At 44.9% G+C, this 21745-nt stretch overlaps 1 protein-coding gene across 3 annotated transcripts in view; it reads left to right on the forward strand.

The window, feature by feature from the left end:
* WDR38 (WD repeat domain 38) overlaps window positions 1-21745 on the forward strand; it is a 179085-nt gene that overhangs the window by 154546 nt on the left and 2794 nt on the right. Inside the window, exons 6-9 of one of the 3 annotated variants that reach the window (XM_063936878.1) lie at window positions 5151-5273; window positions 7061-7210; window positions 9129-9176; window positions 16565-16746. In XM_063936878.1, the coding sequence (XP_063792948.1) occupies window positions 5151-5273; window positions 7061-7210; window positions 9129-9176; window positions 16565-16579 (336 nt within the window). In that variant the 3' untranslated portion in view covers window positions 16580-16746. Of the gene's footprint in view, window positions 1-5150; window positions 5274-7060; window positions 7211-9128; window positions 9177-16564; window positions 16747-21745 lie in introns of those variants that run through there. The other 2 variants (XM_063936877.1, XM_063936879.1) reach the window with 2 other exon arrangements.

A 21745-nucleotide genomic window follows, 5' to 3' on the forward strand; every position in this document is an offset into this window, starting at 1 on the left:
GGGGGGGCGCCCTGGGCAGCAATGAAAGTACCTATGCTGGCTAAAAATACATCACATATAGCCCCTGGGGCTATATGGATGTATTTAACCCCTGCCAGGTTGTCAGAAAAACGGGAGAAGAAGCCCGCCGAAAAGGGGGCGGGGCCTATTCTCCTCAGCACACAGCGCCATTTTCCTACACAGCTCCGCTGCTAGGAAGGCTCCCAGGCTCTCCCCTGCACTGCACTACAGAAACAGGGTTAAAACAGAGAGGGGGGGCACTTATTTGGCGATATTATTATATATTAAGATGCTATAAGGGAAAACACTTATATAAGGTTGTCCCTGTATAATTATAGCGTTTTGGTGTGTGCTGGCAAACTCTCCCTCTGTCTCCCCAAAGGGCTAGTGGGGTCCTGTCCTCTATCAGAGCATTCCCTGTGTGTGTGCTGTGTGTCGGTACGTGTGTGTCGACATGTATGAGGACGATGTTGGTGAGGAGGCGGAGCAATTGCCTGTAATGGTGATGTCACTCTCTAGGGAGTCGACACCGGAATGGATGGCTTATTTAGGGAATTACGTGATAATGTCAACACGCTGCAAGGTCGGTTGACGACATGAGACGGCCGGCAAACCAATTAGTACCTGTCCAGGCGTCTCAAACACCGTCAGGGGCTTTAAAACGCCCATTTACCTCAGTCGGTCGACACAGACACAGACACGGACACTGACTCCAGTGTCGACGGTGAAGAAACAAACGTATTTTCCATTAGGGCCACACGTTACATGTTAAGGGCAATGAAGGAGGTGTTACATATTTCTGATACTACAAGTACCACAAAAAAGGGTATTATGTGGGGTGTGAAAAAACTACCTGTAGTTTTTCCTGAATCAGATAAATTAAATAAAGTGTGTGATGATGCGTGGGTTTCCCCCGATAGAAAATTATTGGCATTATACCCTTTCCCGCCAGAAGTTAGGGCGCGTTGGGAAACACCCCTTAGGGTGGATAAGGCGCTCACACGCTTATCAAAACAAGTGGCGTTACCGTCTCCAGATACGGCCGCCCTCAAGGAGCCAGCTGATAGGAGGCTGGAAAATATCCTAAAAAGTATATACACACATACTGGTGTTATACTGCGACCAGCGATCGCCTCAGCCTGGATGTGCAGCGCTGGGGTGGCTTGGTCGGATTCCCTGACTGAAAATATTGATACCCTTGACAGGGACAGTATTTTATTGACTATAGAGCATTTAAAGGATGCATTTCTATATATGCGAGATGCACAGAGGAATATTTGCACTCTGGCATCAAGAGTAAGTGCGATGTCCATATCTGCCAGAAGATGTTTATGGACACGACAGTGGTCAGGTGATGCAGATTCCAAACGGCACATGGAAGTATTGCCGTATAAAGGGGAGGAGTTATTTGGGGTCGGTCCATCGGACCTGGTGGCCACGGCAACAGCTGGAAAATCCACCCTTTTTACCCCAAGTCACATCTCAGCAGAAAAAGACACCGTCTTTTCAGCCTCAGTCCTTTCGTCCCCATAAGGGCAAGCGGGCAAAAGGCCAGTCATATCTGCCCAGGGGTAGAGGAAAGGGAAGAAGACTGCAGCAGGCAGCCCCTTCCCAGGAACAGAAGCCCTCCACCGCTTCTGCCAAGTCCTCAGCATGACGCTGGGGCCGTACAAGCGGACTCAGGTGCGGTGGGGGGTCGTCTCAAGAGTTTCAGCGCGCAGTGGGCTCACTCGCAAGTGGACCCCTGGATCCTACAAGTAGTATCCCAGGGGTACAGATTGGAAATTCGAGACGTCTCCCCCTCGCAGGTTCCTGAAGTCTGCTTTACCAACGTCTCCCTCCGACAGGGAGGCAGTATTGGAAACAATTTCACAAGCTGTATTCCCAGCAGGTGATAATCAAGGTACCCCTCCTACAACAAGGAAAGGGGTATTATTCCACACTATTTGTGGTACTGAAGCCAGACGGCTCGGTGAGACCTATTCTAAATCTGAAATCTTTGAACACTTACATACAAAGGTTCAAATCAAGGTGGAGTCACTCAGAGCAGTGATAGCGAACCAGGAAGAAGGGGACTATATGGTGTCCCTGGACATCAAGGATGCTTACCTCCATGTCCCAATTTGCCCTTCTCACCAAGGGTACCTCAGGTTCGTGGTACAGAACTGTCACTATCAGTTTCAGACGCTGCCGTTTGGATTGTCCACGGCACCCCGGGTCTTTACCAAGGTAATGGCCGAAATGATGATTCTTCTTCAAAGAAAAGGCGTCTTAATTATCCCTTACTTGGACGATCTCCTGATAAGGGCAAGGTCCAGAGAACAGTTGGAGGTCGGAGTAGCACTATCTCAAGTAGTTCTACGACAGCACGGGTGGATTCTAAATATTCCAAAATCGCAGCTGATTCCGACGACACGTCTGCTGTTCCTAGGGATGATTCTGGACACAGTCCAGAAAAAGGTGTTTCTCCCGGAGGAGAAAGCCAGGGAGTTATCCGAGCTAGTCAGAAACCTCCTAAAACCAGGCCAAGTGTCAGTGCATCAATGCACAAGAGTCCTGGGAAAAATGGTGGCTTCTTACGAAGCGATTCCATTCGGCAGATTTCACGCAAGAATTTTTCAGTGGGATCTGCTGGACGAATGGTCCGGATCGCATCTTCAGATGCATCAGCGGATAATCCTGTCTCCAAGGACAAGGGTGTCTCTTCTGTGGTGGCTGCAGAGTGCTCATCTACTAGAGGGCAGCACATTCGGCATTCAGGACTGGGTTCTGGTGACCACGGATGCCAGCCTGAGAGGCTGGGGAGCAGTCACACAGGGAAGAAATTTCCAAGGAGTGTGGTCAAGTCTGGAGACTTCTCTCCACATAAATATACTGGAGCTAAGGGCAATTTACAATGCTCTGAGCCTAGGAAGACCTCTGCTTCAAAGTCAACAGGTGCTGATCCAGTCGGACAACATCACGGTAGTCGCCCACGTAAACAGACAGGGCGGCACAAGAAGCAGGAGGGCAATGGCAGCAAGGATTCTTCGCTGGGCGAAAAATCATGTGATAACACTGTCAGCGGTGTTCATTCCGGGAGTGGACAACTGGGAAGCAGACTTCCTCAGCAGGAACGACCTCCACCCGGGAGAGTGGGGACTTCATCTGGAAGTCTTCCACATGATTGTGAACCGTTGGGAAAGACCAAAGGTGGACATGATGGCGTCCAGTATGAACAAAAAACTGGACAGGTATTGCGCCAGGTCAAGTGACCCTCAGGCAATAGCTGGGACGCTCTGGTAACACCGTGGGTGTACCAGTCGGTGTATGTGTTCCCTCCTCTGCCTCTCATACCCAAGGTACTGAGAATTATAAGACGGAGAGGAGTAAGAACTATACTCGTGGCTCCGGATTGGCCAAGAAGGACTTGGTACCCGGAACTTCAAGAGATACTAAGAAGGGACTTGCTTCAGCAAGGATCATGTCTGTTCCAAGACTTACCGCGGCTGCGTTTGACGGCATGGCGGTTGAACGCCGGATCCTAAGGGAAAAAGGCATTCCGGAAGAGGTCATCCCTACCCTGGTCAGAGCCAGGAAGGAGGTGACCGCACAACATTATCACCGCATTTGGCGAAAATATGTTGCATGGTGTGAGGCCAGGAAGGCCCCCACGGAGGAATTTCAACTCGGTCGATTCCTGCATTTCCTACAAACAGGAGTGTCTATGGGCCTCAAATTGGGGTCCATTAAGGTTCAAATTTCGGCCCTGTCAATTTTCTTCCAGAAAGAATTGGCTTCAGTTCCTGAAGTCCAGAAGTTTGTCAAGGGAGTACTGCATATACAACCCCCTTTTGTGCCTCCAGTGGCACTGTGGGATCTCAACGTAGTTCTGGGATTCCTCAAATCACATTGGTTTAAACCGCTCAAATCTGTGGATTTGAAATATCTCACATGGAAAGTGACCATGCTGTTGGCCCTTGCCTCGGCCAGGCGAGTGTCAGAATTGGCGGCTTTGTCTCACAAAAGCCCATATCTGATTGTCCATTCGGACAGGGCAGAGCTGCGGACTCGTCCCCAGTTTCTCCCTAAGGTGGTGTCAGCGTTTCACCTGAACCAGCTTATTGTGGTACCTGCGGCTACTAGGGACTTGGAGGACTCCAAGTTGCTAGATGTTGTCAGGGCCCTGAAAATATAGATTTCCAGGACGGCTGGAGTCAGGAAAACTGACTTGCTGTTATCCTGTATGCACCCAACAAACTGGGTGCTCTTGCTTCTAAGCAGACGATTGCTAGTTGGATGTGTAGTACAATTCAGCTTGCACATTCTGTGGCAGGCCTGCCACAGCCAAAATATGTAAATGCCCATTCCACAAGGAAGGTGGGCTCATCTTGGGCGGCTGCCCGAGGGGTCTCGGCTTTACAACTTTGCCGAGCTGCTACTTGGTCAGGGGCAAACACGTTTGAAAAATTCTACAAATTTGATACCCTGGCTGAGGAGGACCTGGAGTTCTCTCATTCGGTGCTGCAGAGTCATCCGCACTCTCCCGCCCGTTTGGGAGCTTTGGTATAATCCCCATGGTCCTTACGGAGTCCCCAGCATCCACTTAGGACGTCAGAGAAAATAAGAATTTACTTACCGATAATTCTATTTCTCGTAGTCCGTAGTGGATGCTGGGCGCGCATCCCAAGTGCGGATTGTCTGCAATACTTGTACATAGTTATTGTTACAAAAATCGGGTTATTATTGTTGTGAGCCATCTTTTCAGAGGCTCCGCTGTTATCATGCTGTTAACTGGGTTCAGATCACAGGTTGTACAGTGTGATTGGTGTGGCTGGTATGAGTCTTACCCGGGATTCAAAATCCTTCCTTATTGTGTACGCTCGTCCGGGCACAGTATCCTAACTGAGGCTTGGAGGAGGGTCATAGGGGGAGGAGCCAGTGCACACCAGCTGATCCTAAAGCTTTTACTTTTGTGCCCTGTCTCCTGCGGAGCCGCTATTCCCCATGGTCCTTACGGAGTCCCCAGCATCCATTACGGACTACGAGAAATAGAATTATCGGTAAGTAAATTCTTATTTTTTGCGGTTGGATCGCGATTAGTGATCCAACCTGAATCAGGCCATAAGTGTGTTGTATTAATTTATTTGTATTGTTGTGTTACATTGTAGGCCACAGGCTCCTGGGATTACACTGTCAGACTATGGAGTGTGGGCAGTGATACAAACACAAATGTACTGAAAGGACATAAGGGCAATGTCAGCTGTGTAAGCTTCTCTGTGTCTGGGATGCTGGTAAGAAAATGTGGCATGCTGGGCCATCAATTTGTGTACAGCACGTGTGTATATTTACTATCTCACATGGATATAAAAAACAGAATATTAAATTATATTAAACCAGGCACCGTGGCTATGTGAACTGTGTGCAAGTTTTTCTGTGCACTTGGCCCCTGGATCCAGACAGGCCCACACCGTATGGCTTACAACCACACATTACACTCACTTCTCCAGGGTTCGGCGTCGGCCCTACAGAAATCATCAGGAAAATTATGCTGCTGCCATTATCTCAAAGATTTACGTATGTGTAGTTGAGAAGTCAGTGGGAACGTGGCACGGGCAACATGTTCCCGATGACCTTGCGCTTGCATGGTAGTCTCTGGCACAGTTACAGAGTCTACGCGCAACTGTGCCATGAGAGAGGAGGGGGACGCACGTAAAACTGCACATGGGCCCCATCCTAACTTAAACCGCCCAACTAGGCAAGAGAATTATTTCCTGTAATAATGGATCATACACATAGTAGATCTAATACTCAGATGGAAACATGTAGAAAATAAATATATTACAACTACATATTACCATAGATTTTTAATCCTTTACATTATCCAGACAAAAACAGGATTCCAGTAACTGTGAAATGGAATAACAGGAAAACCATGTGACCTGAAGTTTGTTCACGGCTAGGGAAGACAATCCCGGGCCATTTTTTCAATCCCGGGTATTGGGATTGAAAATTGGCCAATCCCGGGATTGGCTTTTAGCTATGTGGCCGCCCCCTCGCCCCACCCAGCCCCGCCCAGCGCACACAACTCACCATATTCCGGGGGCGGGCGGGTGGGGAACAACTTCTGATCGCTGCTGGCGGCTCCCAGCAGCGGCTGATGGCGCAGCATGACCTCTCACGCTGCGATGGGGAGCCGGAACAAGGAAGCCGGGCAGCGTCTGAGCGTCCTGTGGACGCTCAATGCTGATGCCTCAATCCCCAGGATTGGAGCTTCCAATCCCGGGATTGAATCCCAGCCATTTTTGGCCCTAAATCCCGGGATCCCGCCGATCCCGGGATTGGCCACCATATTCACGGCATTATTCTTGTAGGTTCCAAATAAAGTAAAACAATTATATGGACCTATTACTGCTTGTCAAGTTAATTTCGGCACTTCAGGCATCTTATTTATGGGAACTTGATGACCAGGAGTTAAAGATACCGGAGGAACGTCCCTGAAAATTTTGGACTTACTGGGTACTAGATACACATTAAAATAACAAAGCACAAATCAGAGAGGGCATAGTTAAATCAGAGAGCTGGTAATTTTGGAGTCCAGGAAAAGATGGACACTTGGAATGCAGAGAAGAAGCAGGCCTGGACTGTGGAATGGTCACATTGCACCCAGCTTGGGCCTGGGGAGTGGTACTCTGTATGTCGGGTCATTCAGGTGCCGTCACATTTTCTATCACTGCAGGGAGCAGCAGTAATAGAGCTGTGTGTAAATGCAGCAGGAGGCGTCTATTACATGCAGATGCCTCCTGCTGCACTAGTGATCCGAGCTGCATCCTAGGAAACAGCATCAGATCAAAGCATCCACCATCGGGCAGCTTGTGGCACCCATGGTTCCAGGCAAGCCACCCGTTGTAGAGGCCGAGAAATCTCTGTCCTATGATGGAGATCCCTGGCCTCTTCCCACCCGCTAAACAGCGGCAAACAGAGCCCATCACCTGTTTGTCAATTAATGGCAAAACACTACAATTAAGTGTCTGTAAATGAGTGTTTAAATGATTACTGAGATATTTAATGATTCATTTAGGCTTCTGGCTCATGGGACAAAACCATATGTGTTTGGAACCCACGCAATGGCTTCCTGATCTTTCTACTGAATGGACATGGGGATTGGCTAAGAACATTGTCCTTCTCTCGTGATGGCATCCTGCTAGCGTCCACAGGACATGATAAGATGGTAATAACAGTTACAGTATGTGTGGTTGTAGTAAACTGTAGTTTACACAGTGCAATGTTCAGCCTTTGTAATGTCAGAATTCTATTGTGCCTGAATACTTTAACTTCCATTTTATTATTAAATTATGAGTCACATGTATCTTGAAATACATTAGTTACTAAAACATCTGGGTGCATGGTTTTGAGTTGGTGATGAGTGTCCCATCTTTGTTCCAGTTGCGTCTCTATAGGCTACGTTTCATTTTGCAAGTATTTTAAGATATCTTGAAATACAAGATGCAGAAGTATCCTTTCTCATATGCAATTGTGGCATCTCACATCCAACTCTAAATCAGCCATAAGAGATTAGAACACCAGAATGAGGTGTTAAAGCCATAGACTATGTGAAAAACCATGGTTTATAGCTGTGCCAATGACCTACATTCTGTGGCATTACAATGGGATCAGTATGAGATCACAGCGGTCAGGAGACCGACGCCTGGATGCCGACAGCCGAGATCCCGGCAGCGAGCATAGCGTGTCCCCTTGCGGGCTCGCTGTGCTCGCCATGCTTCAGGCCCATTGGTGACCTTCACACATGGTTCTGTTCCCCCTCGGGTGGTGACGTGTACTACCACCCAAGTGGGGGAACCAGCCGGCGGTCGAGACTCAGACCGCTGGTATTGCAGCTTGTGTCGGGATTCCGGCATCGGTATACTGACCGCCAGGATCCCGTCCGGTGGTCAATTGACTGCCTTCCATTACAACTAGTAAAGAAAGAAACAAAGAATACCCTCAGCACACTATAATGGACCAGTACTTGGGATTTACATCTGATATGAAATGTAGAAATGCAGAGATCTCAGTTACATATATTTGCAAAGATATGATCAAGCCACCAGCCACTTCACTGTGTCTCTGATATACAATTAGTAGGTAGAATAAGTAGTAAAAAACCTGAAAAAGGAAACAACGTGTATTGGGGGTAATTCAGAGTTGATCACAGCAGCAAATTTGTTAGCAGTTGGGCAAAACCATGGGGGTCATTCCGAGTTGTTCGCTCGTTGCCGGTTTTCGCTATACTGCGATTAGTCGCTTACTGCGCATGCGCTTAGTTATTTTACACAAAAGTTAGGTATTTTACTCACGGCATAACAAAGCTTTTTCATCGCTGTGCTGATCATAGTGTGATTGACAGGAAGTGGGTGTTTCTGGGCGGAAACTGGCCGTTTTATGGGAGTGTGCGGAAAAATGCAGGCGTTCGAGTTGCAAAACGCAGGAGTGGCTGGAGAAACGGGGGAGTGGTTGGGCAAACGCTGGGTGTGTTTGTGACGTCAAACCAGGAACGAAAAGGACTGAGCTGGTCGCAATGGCTGAGCAAGTCTGGAGCTATTCAGAAACTGCTAAGAAATTTCTATTCGCAATTCTGCTAATCTTTCGTTTGCACTTCTGCTAAGCTAAGATACACTCCCAGAGGGCGGCGGCTTAGCATGTGTAATGCTGCTAAAAGCAGCTAGCGAGCGAACGACTCGGAATCACCCCCTATGTGCACTGCAGGGGGGGGGCAGATATAACATGTGCAGAGAGAGTTAGATTTTGGTGGGGTGTGTTCAAACTGAAATCTAAATTGCTTTGTAAAAATAAAGCAGCCAGTATTTACGAAACACAGAAACAAATTAACCCAACCAAATCTAACTCTCTCTGCAAATGTTATATCTGCCCCCCCCCCACCCCCACCCCCTGCAGTGCACATGGTTTTGCCCAACTGCTAACAAATTTGCTGCTGCGAACAACTCTGAATTACCCCCATTGTACTGTACAATGCCTGCTACCTGTTTCTTAGTTTGTGTGTTAGCATCACGTGTATAATAATATAATTTAAAAAAACAGAAATACTTTACACTTGACATTGCAAAACTCACAATTTGTTCATTTGGCAGATAAGACTCTGGGACTGTGAGCATGGGAAGTGTATAAAAGTGCTGAAGGTAAGGAACAAAACCTAACCTCTTTTTTAAAATCGTTTTAGGGAATCTGAAGCAAAGCTATTTTCTATATAAACCATTATAATACATTACTGAAACATCTGCACTGCTTAGCAAATAGGATTTCACTAAAGCTTTCCCAAACTATATTTGTTATATTAAAGAATATAATTAGTCACCTTTACCTGCAGTCATGAATACTGATGGTACAGGGGTCAGTGTATTTAATGCCTGAATCCAAAAGACTGCCATTGTTTTAATGAGAACCTATAACTTTATGATACATTCAAGGTCCGAAATCTGACATTTCAATTTGAAGGGATTGTCATACCTGCGTCAATCCATACAAAGTTTTTAAACACCGGTTGCTTAATCATTTTTTGGAAACTATCTCCCCTATATGCCAATAGTTCAAAACCACTAATATTTTTTTTTTTTACTTCTTTTTCGAATTGGCGGCCAGCGATGGTTGACAGCAATTTTTGTGTTTCTAGGCATTTATGCAAATGCAGATATCTCAGGACAGGGATATGGCAGAGCCTTGTGGAAAAAAAAATATTGTTATCAGCAAAGATTGATCTACATTTTTGGTTTGGTGCATGGATTACCTAATTTCACTTTAATGGTGAAAAAGAGGGCCCAGCAAGAACAAAATATTAGTAAAAATATGACTTTTCAGGGTGCCATTATCTCAGCTTGGAAATGAATATCAGTTTTGAGTTTTTTGTGAGAGGTAATGTACATATGTACTAGTGATGTGCACCGGAAATTTTTCGCGTTTTGTGTTTTGGTTTTGGGTTCGGTTCCGCGGCCGTGTTTTGGATTCGGACGCGTTTTGGCAAAACCTCACCGAAAATGTTTTGTTGGATTCGGGTGTTTTTTTCAAAAAACCCCAAAACACACAGCTTAAATCATAGAATTTGGGGGTCATTTTGATCCCATAGTATTATTAACCTCAATAACCATAATTTCCACTCATTTCCAGTCTATTCTGAACACCTCACACCTCACAATATTATTTTTAGTCCTAAAATTTGCACCAAGGTCGCTGGATGGCTAAGCTAAGCGACACAAGTGGCCGACACAAACACCTGGCCCATCTAGGAGTGGCACTGCAGTGTCAAGACAGGATGGCACTTCAAAAAAATTGTCCCCAAACAGCACATGATGCAAAGAAAAAAAGAGGCGCACCAAGGTCGCTGTGTGACTAAGCTAAGCGACACAAGTGGCCGACACAAACACCTGGCCCATCTAGGAGTGGCACTGCAGTGTCAAGACAGGATGGCACTTCAAAAAAATTGTCCCCAAACAGCACATGATGCAAAGAAAAAAAGAGGCGCACCAAGGTCGCTGTGTGACTAAGCTAAGCGACACAAGTGGCCGACACAAACACCTGGCCCATCTAGGAGTGGCACTGCAGTGTCAAGACAGGATGGCACTTCAAAAAAATTGTCCCCAAACAGCACATGATGCAAAGAAAAAAATAGGCGCACCAAGGTCGCTGTGTGACTAAGCTAAGCGACACAAGTGGCCGACACAAACACCTGGCCCATCTAGGAGTGGCACTGCAGTGTCAAGACAGGATGGCACTTCAAAAAAATTGTCCCCAAACAGCACATGATGCAAAGAAAAAAAGAGGCGCACCACAGGTATAGAATGTAGATGGATAGTATACTTAATGAATGACGACACAGAGGTAGGTACAGCAGTGGCCTACCGTACTGCTATATATAGTATACTGGTGGTCACTGTGTCAGCAAACTGCAAAACTAAAATGCACCACAGGTATAGAAGGTAGATGGATAGTATACTTAATGAATGACGACACAGAGGTAGGTACAGCAGTGGCCTACTCTACTGCTATATATAGTATACTGGTGGACACTGTCAGCAAACTGCAAAACTGTCTAAAATGCACCACAGGTATAGAATGTAGATGGATAGTATACTTAATGGATGACGAGTGACGACACAGAGGTAGGTACACAGCAGTGGCCTACCGTACTGCTATATATAGTATACTGGTGGACACTGTCAGCAAACTGCAAAACTGTCTAAAATGCACCACAGGTATAGAATGTAGATGGATAGTATACTTAATGGATGACGAGTGACGACACAGAGGTAGGTACACAGCAGTGGCCTACCGTACTACTATATATAGTATACTGGTGGACACTGTCAGCAAACTGCAAAACTGTCTAAAATGCACCACAGGTATAGAATGTAGATGGATAGTATACTTAATGGATGACGAGTGACGACACAGAGGTAGGTACACAGCAGTGGCCTACCGTACTGCTATATATAGTATACTGGTGGACACTGTCAGCAAACTGCAAAACTGTCTAAAATGCACCACAGGTATAGAATGTAGATGGATAGTATACTTAATGGATGACGAGTGACGACACAGAGGTAGGTACAGCAGTGGCCTACCGTACTGCTATAAGTATATATATAGTATACTGGTGGACACTGTCAGCAAACTGCAAAACTGTCTAAAATGCACCACAGGTATAGAATGTAGATGGATAGTATACTTAATGGATGACGAGTGACGACACAGAGGTAGGTACACAGCAGTGGCCTACCGTACTACTATATATAGTATACTGGTGGACACTGTCAGCAAACTGCAAAACTGTCTAAAATGCACCACAGGTATAGAATGTAGATGGATAGTATACTTAATGGATGACGAGTGACGACACAGAGGTAGGTACACAGCAGTGGCCTACCGTACTGCTATATCTAGTATACTGGTGGACACTGTCGGCAAACTGCAAAACTGTCTAAAATGCACCACAGGTATAGAATGTAGATGGATAGTATACTTAATGGATGACGAGTGACGACACAGAGGTAGGTACACAGCAGTGGCCTACCGTACTGCTATATATAGTATACTGGTGGACACTGTCAGCAAACTGCAAAACTGTCTAAAATGCACCACAGGTATAAAATGTAGATGGATAGTATACTTAATGGATGACGAGTGACGACACAGAGGTAGGTACAGCAGTGGCCTACCGTACTGCTATAAGTATATATATATAGTATACTGGTGGACACTGTCAGCAAACTGCAAAACTGTCTAAAATGCACCACAGGTATAGAATGTAGATGGATAGTATACTTAATGGATGACGAGTGATGACACAGAGGTAGGTACACAGCAGTGGCCTACCGTACTGCTATATATAGTATACTGGTGGACACTGTCAGCAAACTGCAAAACTGTCTAAAATGCACCACAGGTATAGAATGTAGATGGATAGTATACTTAATGGATGACGAGTGACGACACAGAGGTAGGTACAGCAGTGGCCTACCGTACTGCTATAAGTATATATATAGTATACTGGTGGACACTGTCAGCAAACTGCAAAACTGTCTAAAATGCACCACAGGTATAGAATGTAGATAGATAGTATACTTAATGGATGACGAGTGACGACACAGAGGTAGGTACACAGCAGTGGCCTACCGTACTGCTATATATAGTATACTGGTGGACACTGTCAGCAAACTGCAAAACTGTCTAAAATGCACCACAGGTATAGAATGTAGATGGATAGTATACTTAATGGATGACGAGTGACGACACAGAGGTAGGTACACAGCAGTGGCCTACCGTACTACTATATATAGTATACTGGTGGACACTGTCAGCAAACTGCAAAACTGTCTAAAATGCACCACAGGTATAGAATGTAGATGGATAGTATACTTAATGGATGACGAGTGACAACACAGAGGTAGGTACACAGCAGTGGCCTACCGTACTGCTATATATAGTATACTGGTGGACACTGTCAGCAAACTGCAAAACTGTCTAAAATGCACCACAGGTATAGAATGTAGATGGATAGTATACTTAATGGATGATGAGTGACGACACAGAGGTAGGTACACAGCAGTGGCCTACCGTACTACTATATATAGTATACTGGTGAACACTGTCAGCAAACTGCAAAACTGTCTAAAATGCACCACAGGTATAGAATGTAGATGGATAGTATACTTAATGGATGACGAGTGACGACACAGAGGTAGGTACACAGCAGTGGCCTACCGTACTACTATATATAGTATACTGGTGGACACTGTCAGCAAACTGCAAAACTGTCTAAAATGCACCACAGGTATAGAATGTAGATAGATAGTATACTTAATGGATGACGAGTGACGACACAGAGGTAGATACACAGCAGTGGCCTACCGTACTGCTATATATAGTATACTGGTGGACACTGTCAGCAAACTGCAAAACTGTCTAAAATGCACCACAGGTATAGAATGTAGATGGATAGTATACTTAATGGATGACGAGTGACGACACAGAGGTAGGTACACAGCAGTGGCCTACCGTACTACTATATATAGTATACTGGTGGACACTGTCAGCAAACTGCAAAACTGTCTGAAATGCACCACAGGTATAGAATGTAGATGGATAGTATACTTAATGGATGACGAGTGACGACACAGAGGTAGGTACACAGCAGTGGCCTACCGTACTGCTATATATAGTATACTGGTGGACACTGTCAGCAAACTGCAAAACTGTCTAAAATGCACCACAGGTATAGAATGTAGATGGATAGTATACTTAATGGATGACGAGTGATGACACAGAGGTAGGTACACAGCAGTGGCCTACCGTACTGCTATATATAGTATACTGGTGGACACTGTCAGCAAACTGCAAAACTGTCTAAAATGCACCACAGGTATAAAATGTAGATGGATAGTATACTTAATGGATGACGAGTGACGACACAGAGGTAGGTACAGCAGTGGCCTACCGTACTGCTATAAGTATATATATATAGTATACTGGTGGACACTGTCAGCAAACTGCAAAACTGTCTAAAATGCACCACAGGTATAGAATGTAGATGGATAGTATACTTAATGGATGACGAGTGATGACACAGAGGTAGGTACACAGCAGTGGCCTACCGTACTGCTATATATAGTATACTGGTGGACACTGTCAGCAAACTGCAAAACTGTCTAAAATGCACCACAGGTATAGAATGTAGATGGATAGTATACTTAATGGATGACGAGTGACGACACAGAGGTAGGTACAGCAGTGGCCTACCGTACTGCTATAAGTATATATATATAGTATACTGGTGGACACTGTCAGCAAACTGCAAAACTGTCTAAAATGCACCACAGGTATAGAATGTAGATAGATAGTATACTTAATGGATGACGAGTGACGACACAGAAGTAGGTACACAGCAGTGGCCTACCGTACTGCTATATATAGTATACTGGTGGACACTGTCAGCAAACTGCAAAACTGTCTAAAATGCACCACAGGTATAGAATGTAGATGGATAGTATACTTAATGGATGATGAGTGACGACACAGAGGTAGGTACACAGCAGTGGCCTACCGTACTACTATATATAGTATACTGGTGGACACTGTCAGCAAACTGCAAAACTGTCTAAAATGCACCACAGGTATAGAATGTAGATGGATAGTATACTTAATGGATGACGAGTGACGACACAGAGGTAGGTACACAGCAGTGGCCTACCGTACTGCTATATATAGTATACTGGTGGACACTGTCAGCAAACTGCAAAACTGTCTAAAATGCACCACAGGTATAGAATGTAGATGGATAGTATACTTAATGGATGACGAGTGACGACACAGAGGTAGGTACACAGCAGTGGCCTACCGTACTGCTATATATAGTATACTGGTGGACACTGTCAGCAAACTGCAAAACTGTCTAAAATGCACCACAGGTATAGAATGTAGATGGATAGTATACTTAATGGATGACGAGTGTCGACACAGAGGTAGGTACAGCAGTGGCCTACCGTACTGCTATAAGTATATATATAGTATACTGGTGGACACTGTCAGCAAACTGCAAAACTGTCTAAAATGCACCACAGGTATAGAATGTAGATAGATAGTATACTTAATGGATGACGAGTGACGACACAGAGGTAGGTACACAGCAGTGGCCTACCGTACTGCTATATATAGTATACTGGTGGACACTGTCAGCAAACTGCAAAACTGTCTAAAATGCACCACAGGTATAGAATGTAGATGGATAGTATACCTAATGGATGACGAGTGACGACACAGAGGTAGGTAGAGCAGTGGCCTACCGTACTGCTATAAGTATATATATAGTATACTGGTGGACACTGTCAGCAAACTGCAAAACTGTCTAAAATGCACCACAGGTATAGAATGTAGATGGATAGTATACTTAATGGATGACGAGTGACGACACAGAGGTAGGTACACAGCAGTGGCCTACCGTACTACTATATATAGTATACTGGTGGACACTGTCAGCAAACTGCTAAACTAGTCTAAAAAAATGCACCACAGGTATACAATGTAGATGGATAGTATACTTAATGGATGACGAGTGACGACACAGAGGTAGGTACAGCAGTGGCCTACCGTACTGCTATATATAGTATACTGGTGGACACTGTCAGCAAACTGCTAAACTAGTCTAAAATGCACCACAGGTATACAATGCAGATGGATAGTATACTTAATGGATGACGAGTGACGACACAGAGGTAGGTACAGCAGTGCACTCTGCACTGTACTACTCCTATATAATATTAATTATACTGGTGGTCCCCAGTCCCCACAATAAAGCAGCACACTGTGAGCACAGATATGGAGTGTTTTTCAGGCAGACAACGTATACTGGTGGTCACTGTCAGCAAAACTCTGCACTGTACTCCTGCTATAGCTGCTCCCCAGTCCCCACAATTAAGCAGTGTGAGCACTCAGCACAGATATATCATGCAGCACACTGAGCACAGATATGGTATGGAGCGTTTTTTTCAGGCAGAGAACGGATAAAAACTGGTGGTCACTTATCAGAAAAACTCTGCACTGTACTCCTCCTAACAGCTGCTCCCCAATCCTCCCCACAAATAAGAAATAAAGTAAACCAATCAACTTCTACAATAAACGGAGAGGACGCGAGCCACGTCCTCTCCCTATCATCTCCAATGCACGAGTGAAAATGGCGGCTACGCGCGGCTGCTTATATAGAATCCGAATCTCGCGAGAATCCGACAGCGGGATGATGACGGTCGGGCGCGCTCGGGTTAGCCGAGCAAGGCGGGAAGGTTCTAACCTGCCTCGGACCAGTGTGAAAAAGGTGAAGTTCGGGGGGGTTCGGTTTCGGAGAAACCGAACCCGCTCATCACTAATATGTACTAATTGTTTGTTACCAAAAATGCTGAAGTCGGAGATTTGTGTCCTACTATTTTTATTAGATTTTGAAAATTATGTTTTTTCAAAATGTTAACAAATTTAGTCCTAGAAATTTTGGATTGGCATAATAAAATAAATTTATTTTTGTTTTAAGTCAAGGTCCATGTGATTCTAAGCTACTGTGAAAATTTAAAGCTTGAGACTGAAGTGGAACTACAGTTATATGTTCAATTACTTCCTAGAAGATTTTAATTTTTAAGTAAAAAAATTAATGAAAAATAATTGTTAAAGAAATTTTTATTTTATGTTGTTCCCGAAATACGATTGATTGATTGATTGATTGATTGATTGATTGATTAGTTTGCCTGGAGGTTATATGGCTGCTGCTGCTGCTGCTACTACTACTACTAGTACATATGTGTGCTGTACTTCTCCCAAAAAAACTGAAACCTGATATTTATTTCTAAGTTGAGATAATGGCACCCTGAAAAGTCATATTTTCGCATTTATTTTGTTCGTATTGGGCCCACTTTTTCACCATTAAAGTGAATCAAGGTAATCTATGTATCAAACAAAAAAATGAAGCCCAAACTTTGCTGAGAACATTTTTTGTTCCAAGACTCTTCCACATCCCAGTCCTGAGATATTTGCATTTGCGTAAATGCCTAGAAACACGTAAATCGCTGTCTGCCATGATGTAAAGCTGGTCACCATTTTGTAAATCAAGCAAGAAAAACTATTAGTGGCTTTGAACTATTGGCATATAGGTAGAGAACTAACAACCTTTTTTTTTTTTTTTAAATGGTCAAGCAATCAGAAAATTCATAATTGGACCACTTCGTATGGATTGTCACTCTTATTAAAGTGTTAAAATGTGTATTATTTACAACAGAATCAAAAGAGGTCCTTTAAGAGACTGAGAAATGCTGTACTAATTTACAGCCACTTGCACATATTTATTACAATAATGCATTTATATAATTGTTTCAGCAAAACATAAAATTCAGCATTCTATGGACTGATTTAAATTAGCACCTTATTAAAGTGTTTCATGAGGTTTGGCAAATGGTTTTATACCTCTAAATATTGTATATAGTTTATGTGTTCACTTGGAATAAAATGAAGTAGAGATCTACTGTGGTGTACTAGGTTTTTACTGTGCTCGCAGTGTTTTGGGGGTATACCTGCGATCAGCACCCAGTAACCAGCAACAAGTAAAGGGGCCAATTCTGTTAAAAGTAAAGTGCAGGTTGTGCAGTTGGAATGGTGTGGGGACGCTGGTAACAGAGAGACATTGCTCTTTTTACCTCCCACCCCCATAGGGGTGCACAGGAGTGATGTTTATGTGTAATAAGTCTGCATGATGTGCAGACTCTGCGCATTGCATATAATTAAATCACCCCATAAGGGTCTGCTTCATAGCTAGGAGCAAATCCTGGTGCAAAGCTTGAACTGCAGGGGAATGGATGTAAAATGCACACTCTTATTTAGGGGACAATAAAATGAATATCAATGCCTGCAATGCTCCGTCGGAAAGGCATGGAAATACCGGTGACAGCAGCATAGCACACCACCACAAAGGTCAGCAATATAAGCCATAATGATCTGTGATGTGCACATCCCATATAACTGGAACGCCTCCTTAGAGTGGGGGGCGCATGTGTGGCCTTATCTCTATAATGCAGTGTAAAATAGAACTGCCCAGTATAAATGCAATATTTTCCCTGCAGCCAAATACGGGTGAAATTTGCCCCTCTACAGTGCAGCAAATACTGCAAGCAAGGACAATCTGGATAAGCAGCCCTGGTACAAGTATATCTGTTTGGGGCTTGGGGGCTTGCAGTCTCGTCATACTTTTTAAGCACACTTTGTGATTTACATTTCACTTTGGCACAATTCAGTTCAAGCAGTGTAATAAAAAAAACTCTGCACACATTCACAAAAGTGACACCTGTAAGAAAGACAAAGGTAGTCCTACTATCACCCTATTCTCATGATTCATGTACACCGAATGAGGAAAATCCAAGCATTAGTGGAGGTTGGTCCTTGATGTGATGATCACCATTCAGATTTCCCCTCCATTCTTCATCTATCAAGCAACTGAGAGAGATCAAGTGGAGACGTTGCCCAAAGCAACCAATAAGCTTGTAACTGTCTTTTCAAAGACTGTGCTAGATAAATGAGTTAGAATCTGATTGGCAGCTTTGGGTAACTTCTCTGCTTTATGTCTCTCCAAACCCTCATACATCTGCCCAATTGGCACACCTGTAATTTGCAGAGAGAGAGTAGAGAGGAACCGTAATGCATGCTGGGGAACCTTCTAGGTGCAAATCCAAAGCATTTGTGGCGGTCATCATCTGTATTTCCTAAATGAGGCCCAGTGTGCTTTACTGCAGTCATAGGTGGGTTCTTATGTTTATGGTTACCCTTTTCTCAATGATAAAGTAAATTTGACTTGCTGCTTACTGGCTGTTGGTAACCCTGCTCAGAGATGGTGGAAAACATTTCATGAATGCATGCAAGAGCAATTACACTGGTCATACGATGGAATGTACATACATATGCACAAATAAACTTATTTTTAAAAAGGGTTAAATTAAAAATAATTCAGCCCTGAAAACCCCGTACTTGCTAGGCGGTATAGGACTTATTGGCAAGGATGAAACTTAGGGGTATATTTACTAAGGTCCCGATTTTGACCGAGATGGTGTTTTTTCTTCAAAGTGTCATCTCAGGAATTTACTAAACTCAAATCACGGCAGTGATGAGGGCATTCGTATTTTTTTGGAAGTCCTAGGAAAAAATTACGAATCAATACACCATCGGTCAAATACGCCAGGAATTTGGTAGAAATCAGTCATTTACTAAAAAGTGCAAATCACAAACACTGCCGACAATAGCCAAACACTGCCGTGCTAAAATACAAATCGTGAAAAAGTGCTAAAAAAAAACAGACCTGCTTTTTTTCCCCGTGTTCGGATAGGCATGCACGGATCCATGAGATCCGTGCATGTTTTTCAGTGGGAAGGGGTGGGAAAGTGTTGTTTTTTTTTTTTTTTAAATGCGTGGGGTCCCCCCTCCTAAGCCAAACCAGCCTCGGGCTCTTTGAGCCGGCCCTGGTTGAAAAAATATGGGGGGAAAAATGACAGGGGTTCCCCCATATTTAAACAACCAGCACCGAGCTCTGCGCCTGGTCCTGGTTCCAAAAATACGGGGGACAAAAAGCGTAGGGGTCCCCCGTATTTCTGAAACCAGCACCGGGCTCCACTAGCCAGATACATAATGCCACAGCCGGGGGACACTTTTATATAGGTCCCTGCGGCCCTGGCATTACATACCCAACTAGTCACCCCTGGCCGGGGTACCCTAGAGGAGTGGGGACCCCTTCAATCAAGGGGTCCCCCCCTCCAGCCACCCAAGGGCCAGGGGTGAAGCCAGAGGCTGTCCCCCCCCATCCAAGGGCTGCGGATGGGGGGCTGATAGCCTTTTTGTCAAAAAATGAATATTGTTTTTAGTAGCAGTACTACAAGTCCCAGCAAGCCTCCCCGCAAGCTGGTACTTGGAGAACCACAAGTACCAGCATGCGGTGGAAAACCGGGCCCGCTGGTACCTGTAGTACTACTACTAAAAAAATACCCCAATAAAAACAGAAGACACACACCTTGAAAGTAAAAGTTTAATACATACATCCACACCTCCATATACACATACTTACCTATGTTCACACGAGGGTCGGTCCTCTTCTCCATGTAGAATCCATGGGGTACCTGTTGAAAAAATTATACTCATAAAATCCAGTGTAGATGGCTCCTCTTCTTTTCTATTTGTAATCCTGGTACTTTGCAAAATAAAAAAACGGACAACCGACCACGCACTGAAAGGGGCCCCATGTTTTCACATGGGACCCCTTTCCCCGAATGCCAGGAACCCCCCCTGACTTCTGTCTAAGAGGGTTCCATCAGCCAATCAGGTAGCGCCACGTTGTGGCACCCTCCTGATTGGCTGTGTGCTCCTGTAGTGTATGACAGGCAGCACACGGCAGTGTTACAATGTAGCGCCTATGCGCTCCATTGTAACCAATGGTGGGAACTTTGTGGTCAGCGGTGAGGTTACTTTCAGTCAACCGCTGACCACAAAGTTCCCACCATTGGTTACAATGGAGCGCATGGGCGCTACATTGTAACACTGCCGTGTGCTGCCTGTCATACACTACAGGAGCACACAGCCAATCAGGAGGGTGCCACAACGTGGCGCTCCCTGATTGGCTGATGGAACCCTCTTAGACAGAAGTCAGGGGGGGTTCCTGGCATTCGGGGAAAGGGGTCCCATGTGAAAACATGGGGCCCCTTTCAGTGCGTGGTTGGTTGTCCGTTTTTTTATTTTGCAAAGTACCAGGATTACAAATAGAAAAAAAGAGGAGCCATCTACACTGGATTTTGTGAGTATAATTTTTTCAACAGGTACCCCATGGATTCTACATGGAGAAGAGGACTGACCCTCGTGTGAACATAGGTAAGTATGTGTATATGGAGGTGTGGATGTATGTATTAAACTTTTACTTTCAAGGTGTGTGTCTTCTGTTTTTATTGGGGTATTTTTTTAGTAGTAGTACTACAGGTACCAGCGGGCCCGGTTTTCCACCGCATGCTGGTACTTGTGGTTCCCCAAGTACCAGCTTGCGGGGGAGGCTTGCTGGGACTTGTAGTACTGCTACTAAAAACAATATTCATTTTTTGACAAAAAGGCTATCAGCCCCCCATCCGCAGCCCTTGGATGGGGGGGACAGCCTCGGGCTTCACCCCTGGCCCTTGGGTGGCTGGAGGGGGGGACCCCTTGATTGAAGGGGTCCCCACTCCTCCAGGGTACCCCGGCCAGGGGTGCCTAGTTGGGTATGTAATGCCAGGGCCGCAGGGACCTAGATAAAAGTGTCCCCCGGCTGTGGCATTATGTATCTGGCTAGTGGAGCCCGGTGCTGGTTTCAGAAATACGGGGGACCCCTACGCTTTTTGTCCCCCGTATTTTTGGAACCAGGACCAAGCGCAGAGCCCGGTGCTGGTTGTTTAAATATGGGGGAACCCCTGTCATTTTTTCCCCCATATTTTTTCAACCAGGACCGGCTCAAAGAGCCCGAGGCTGGTTTGGCTTAGGAGGGGGGACCCCACGCATTTTTTTTTTAGATTTTAACAATGATTTTTATTTTAATAAAGGTGCACAATGAAGCCCAGCACGGATCTCTCAGATCCGGCCGAGATTCATTGTGTTAAAGTCGGCAGTGTTTTACAAGTCACTCACGTAAAACACTGCAAAAAAAAACGAATGACATCGACATCGGTAA

The sequence above is a fragment of the Pseudophryne corroboree genome, chromosome 8 (assembly GCF_028390025.1).
Source record: "Pseudophryne corroboree isolate aPseCor3 chromosome 8, aPseCor3.hap2, whole genome shotgun sequence".
NCBI lineage: Eukaryota > Metazoa > Chordata > Amphibia > Anura > Myobatrachidae > Pseudophryne > Pseudophryne corroboree.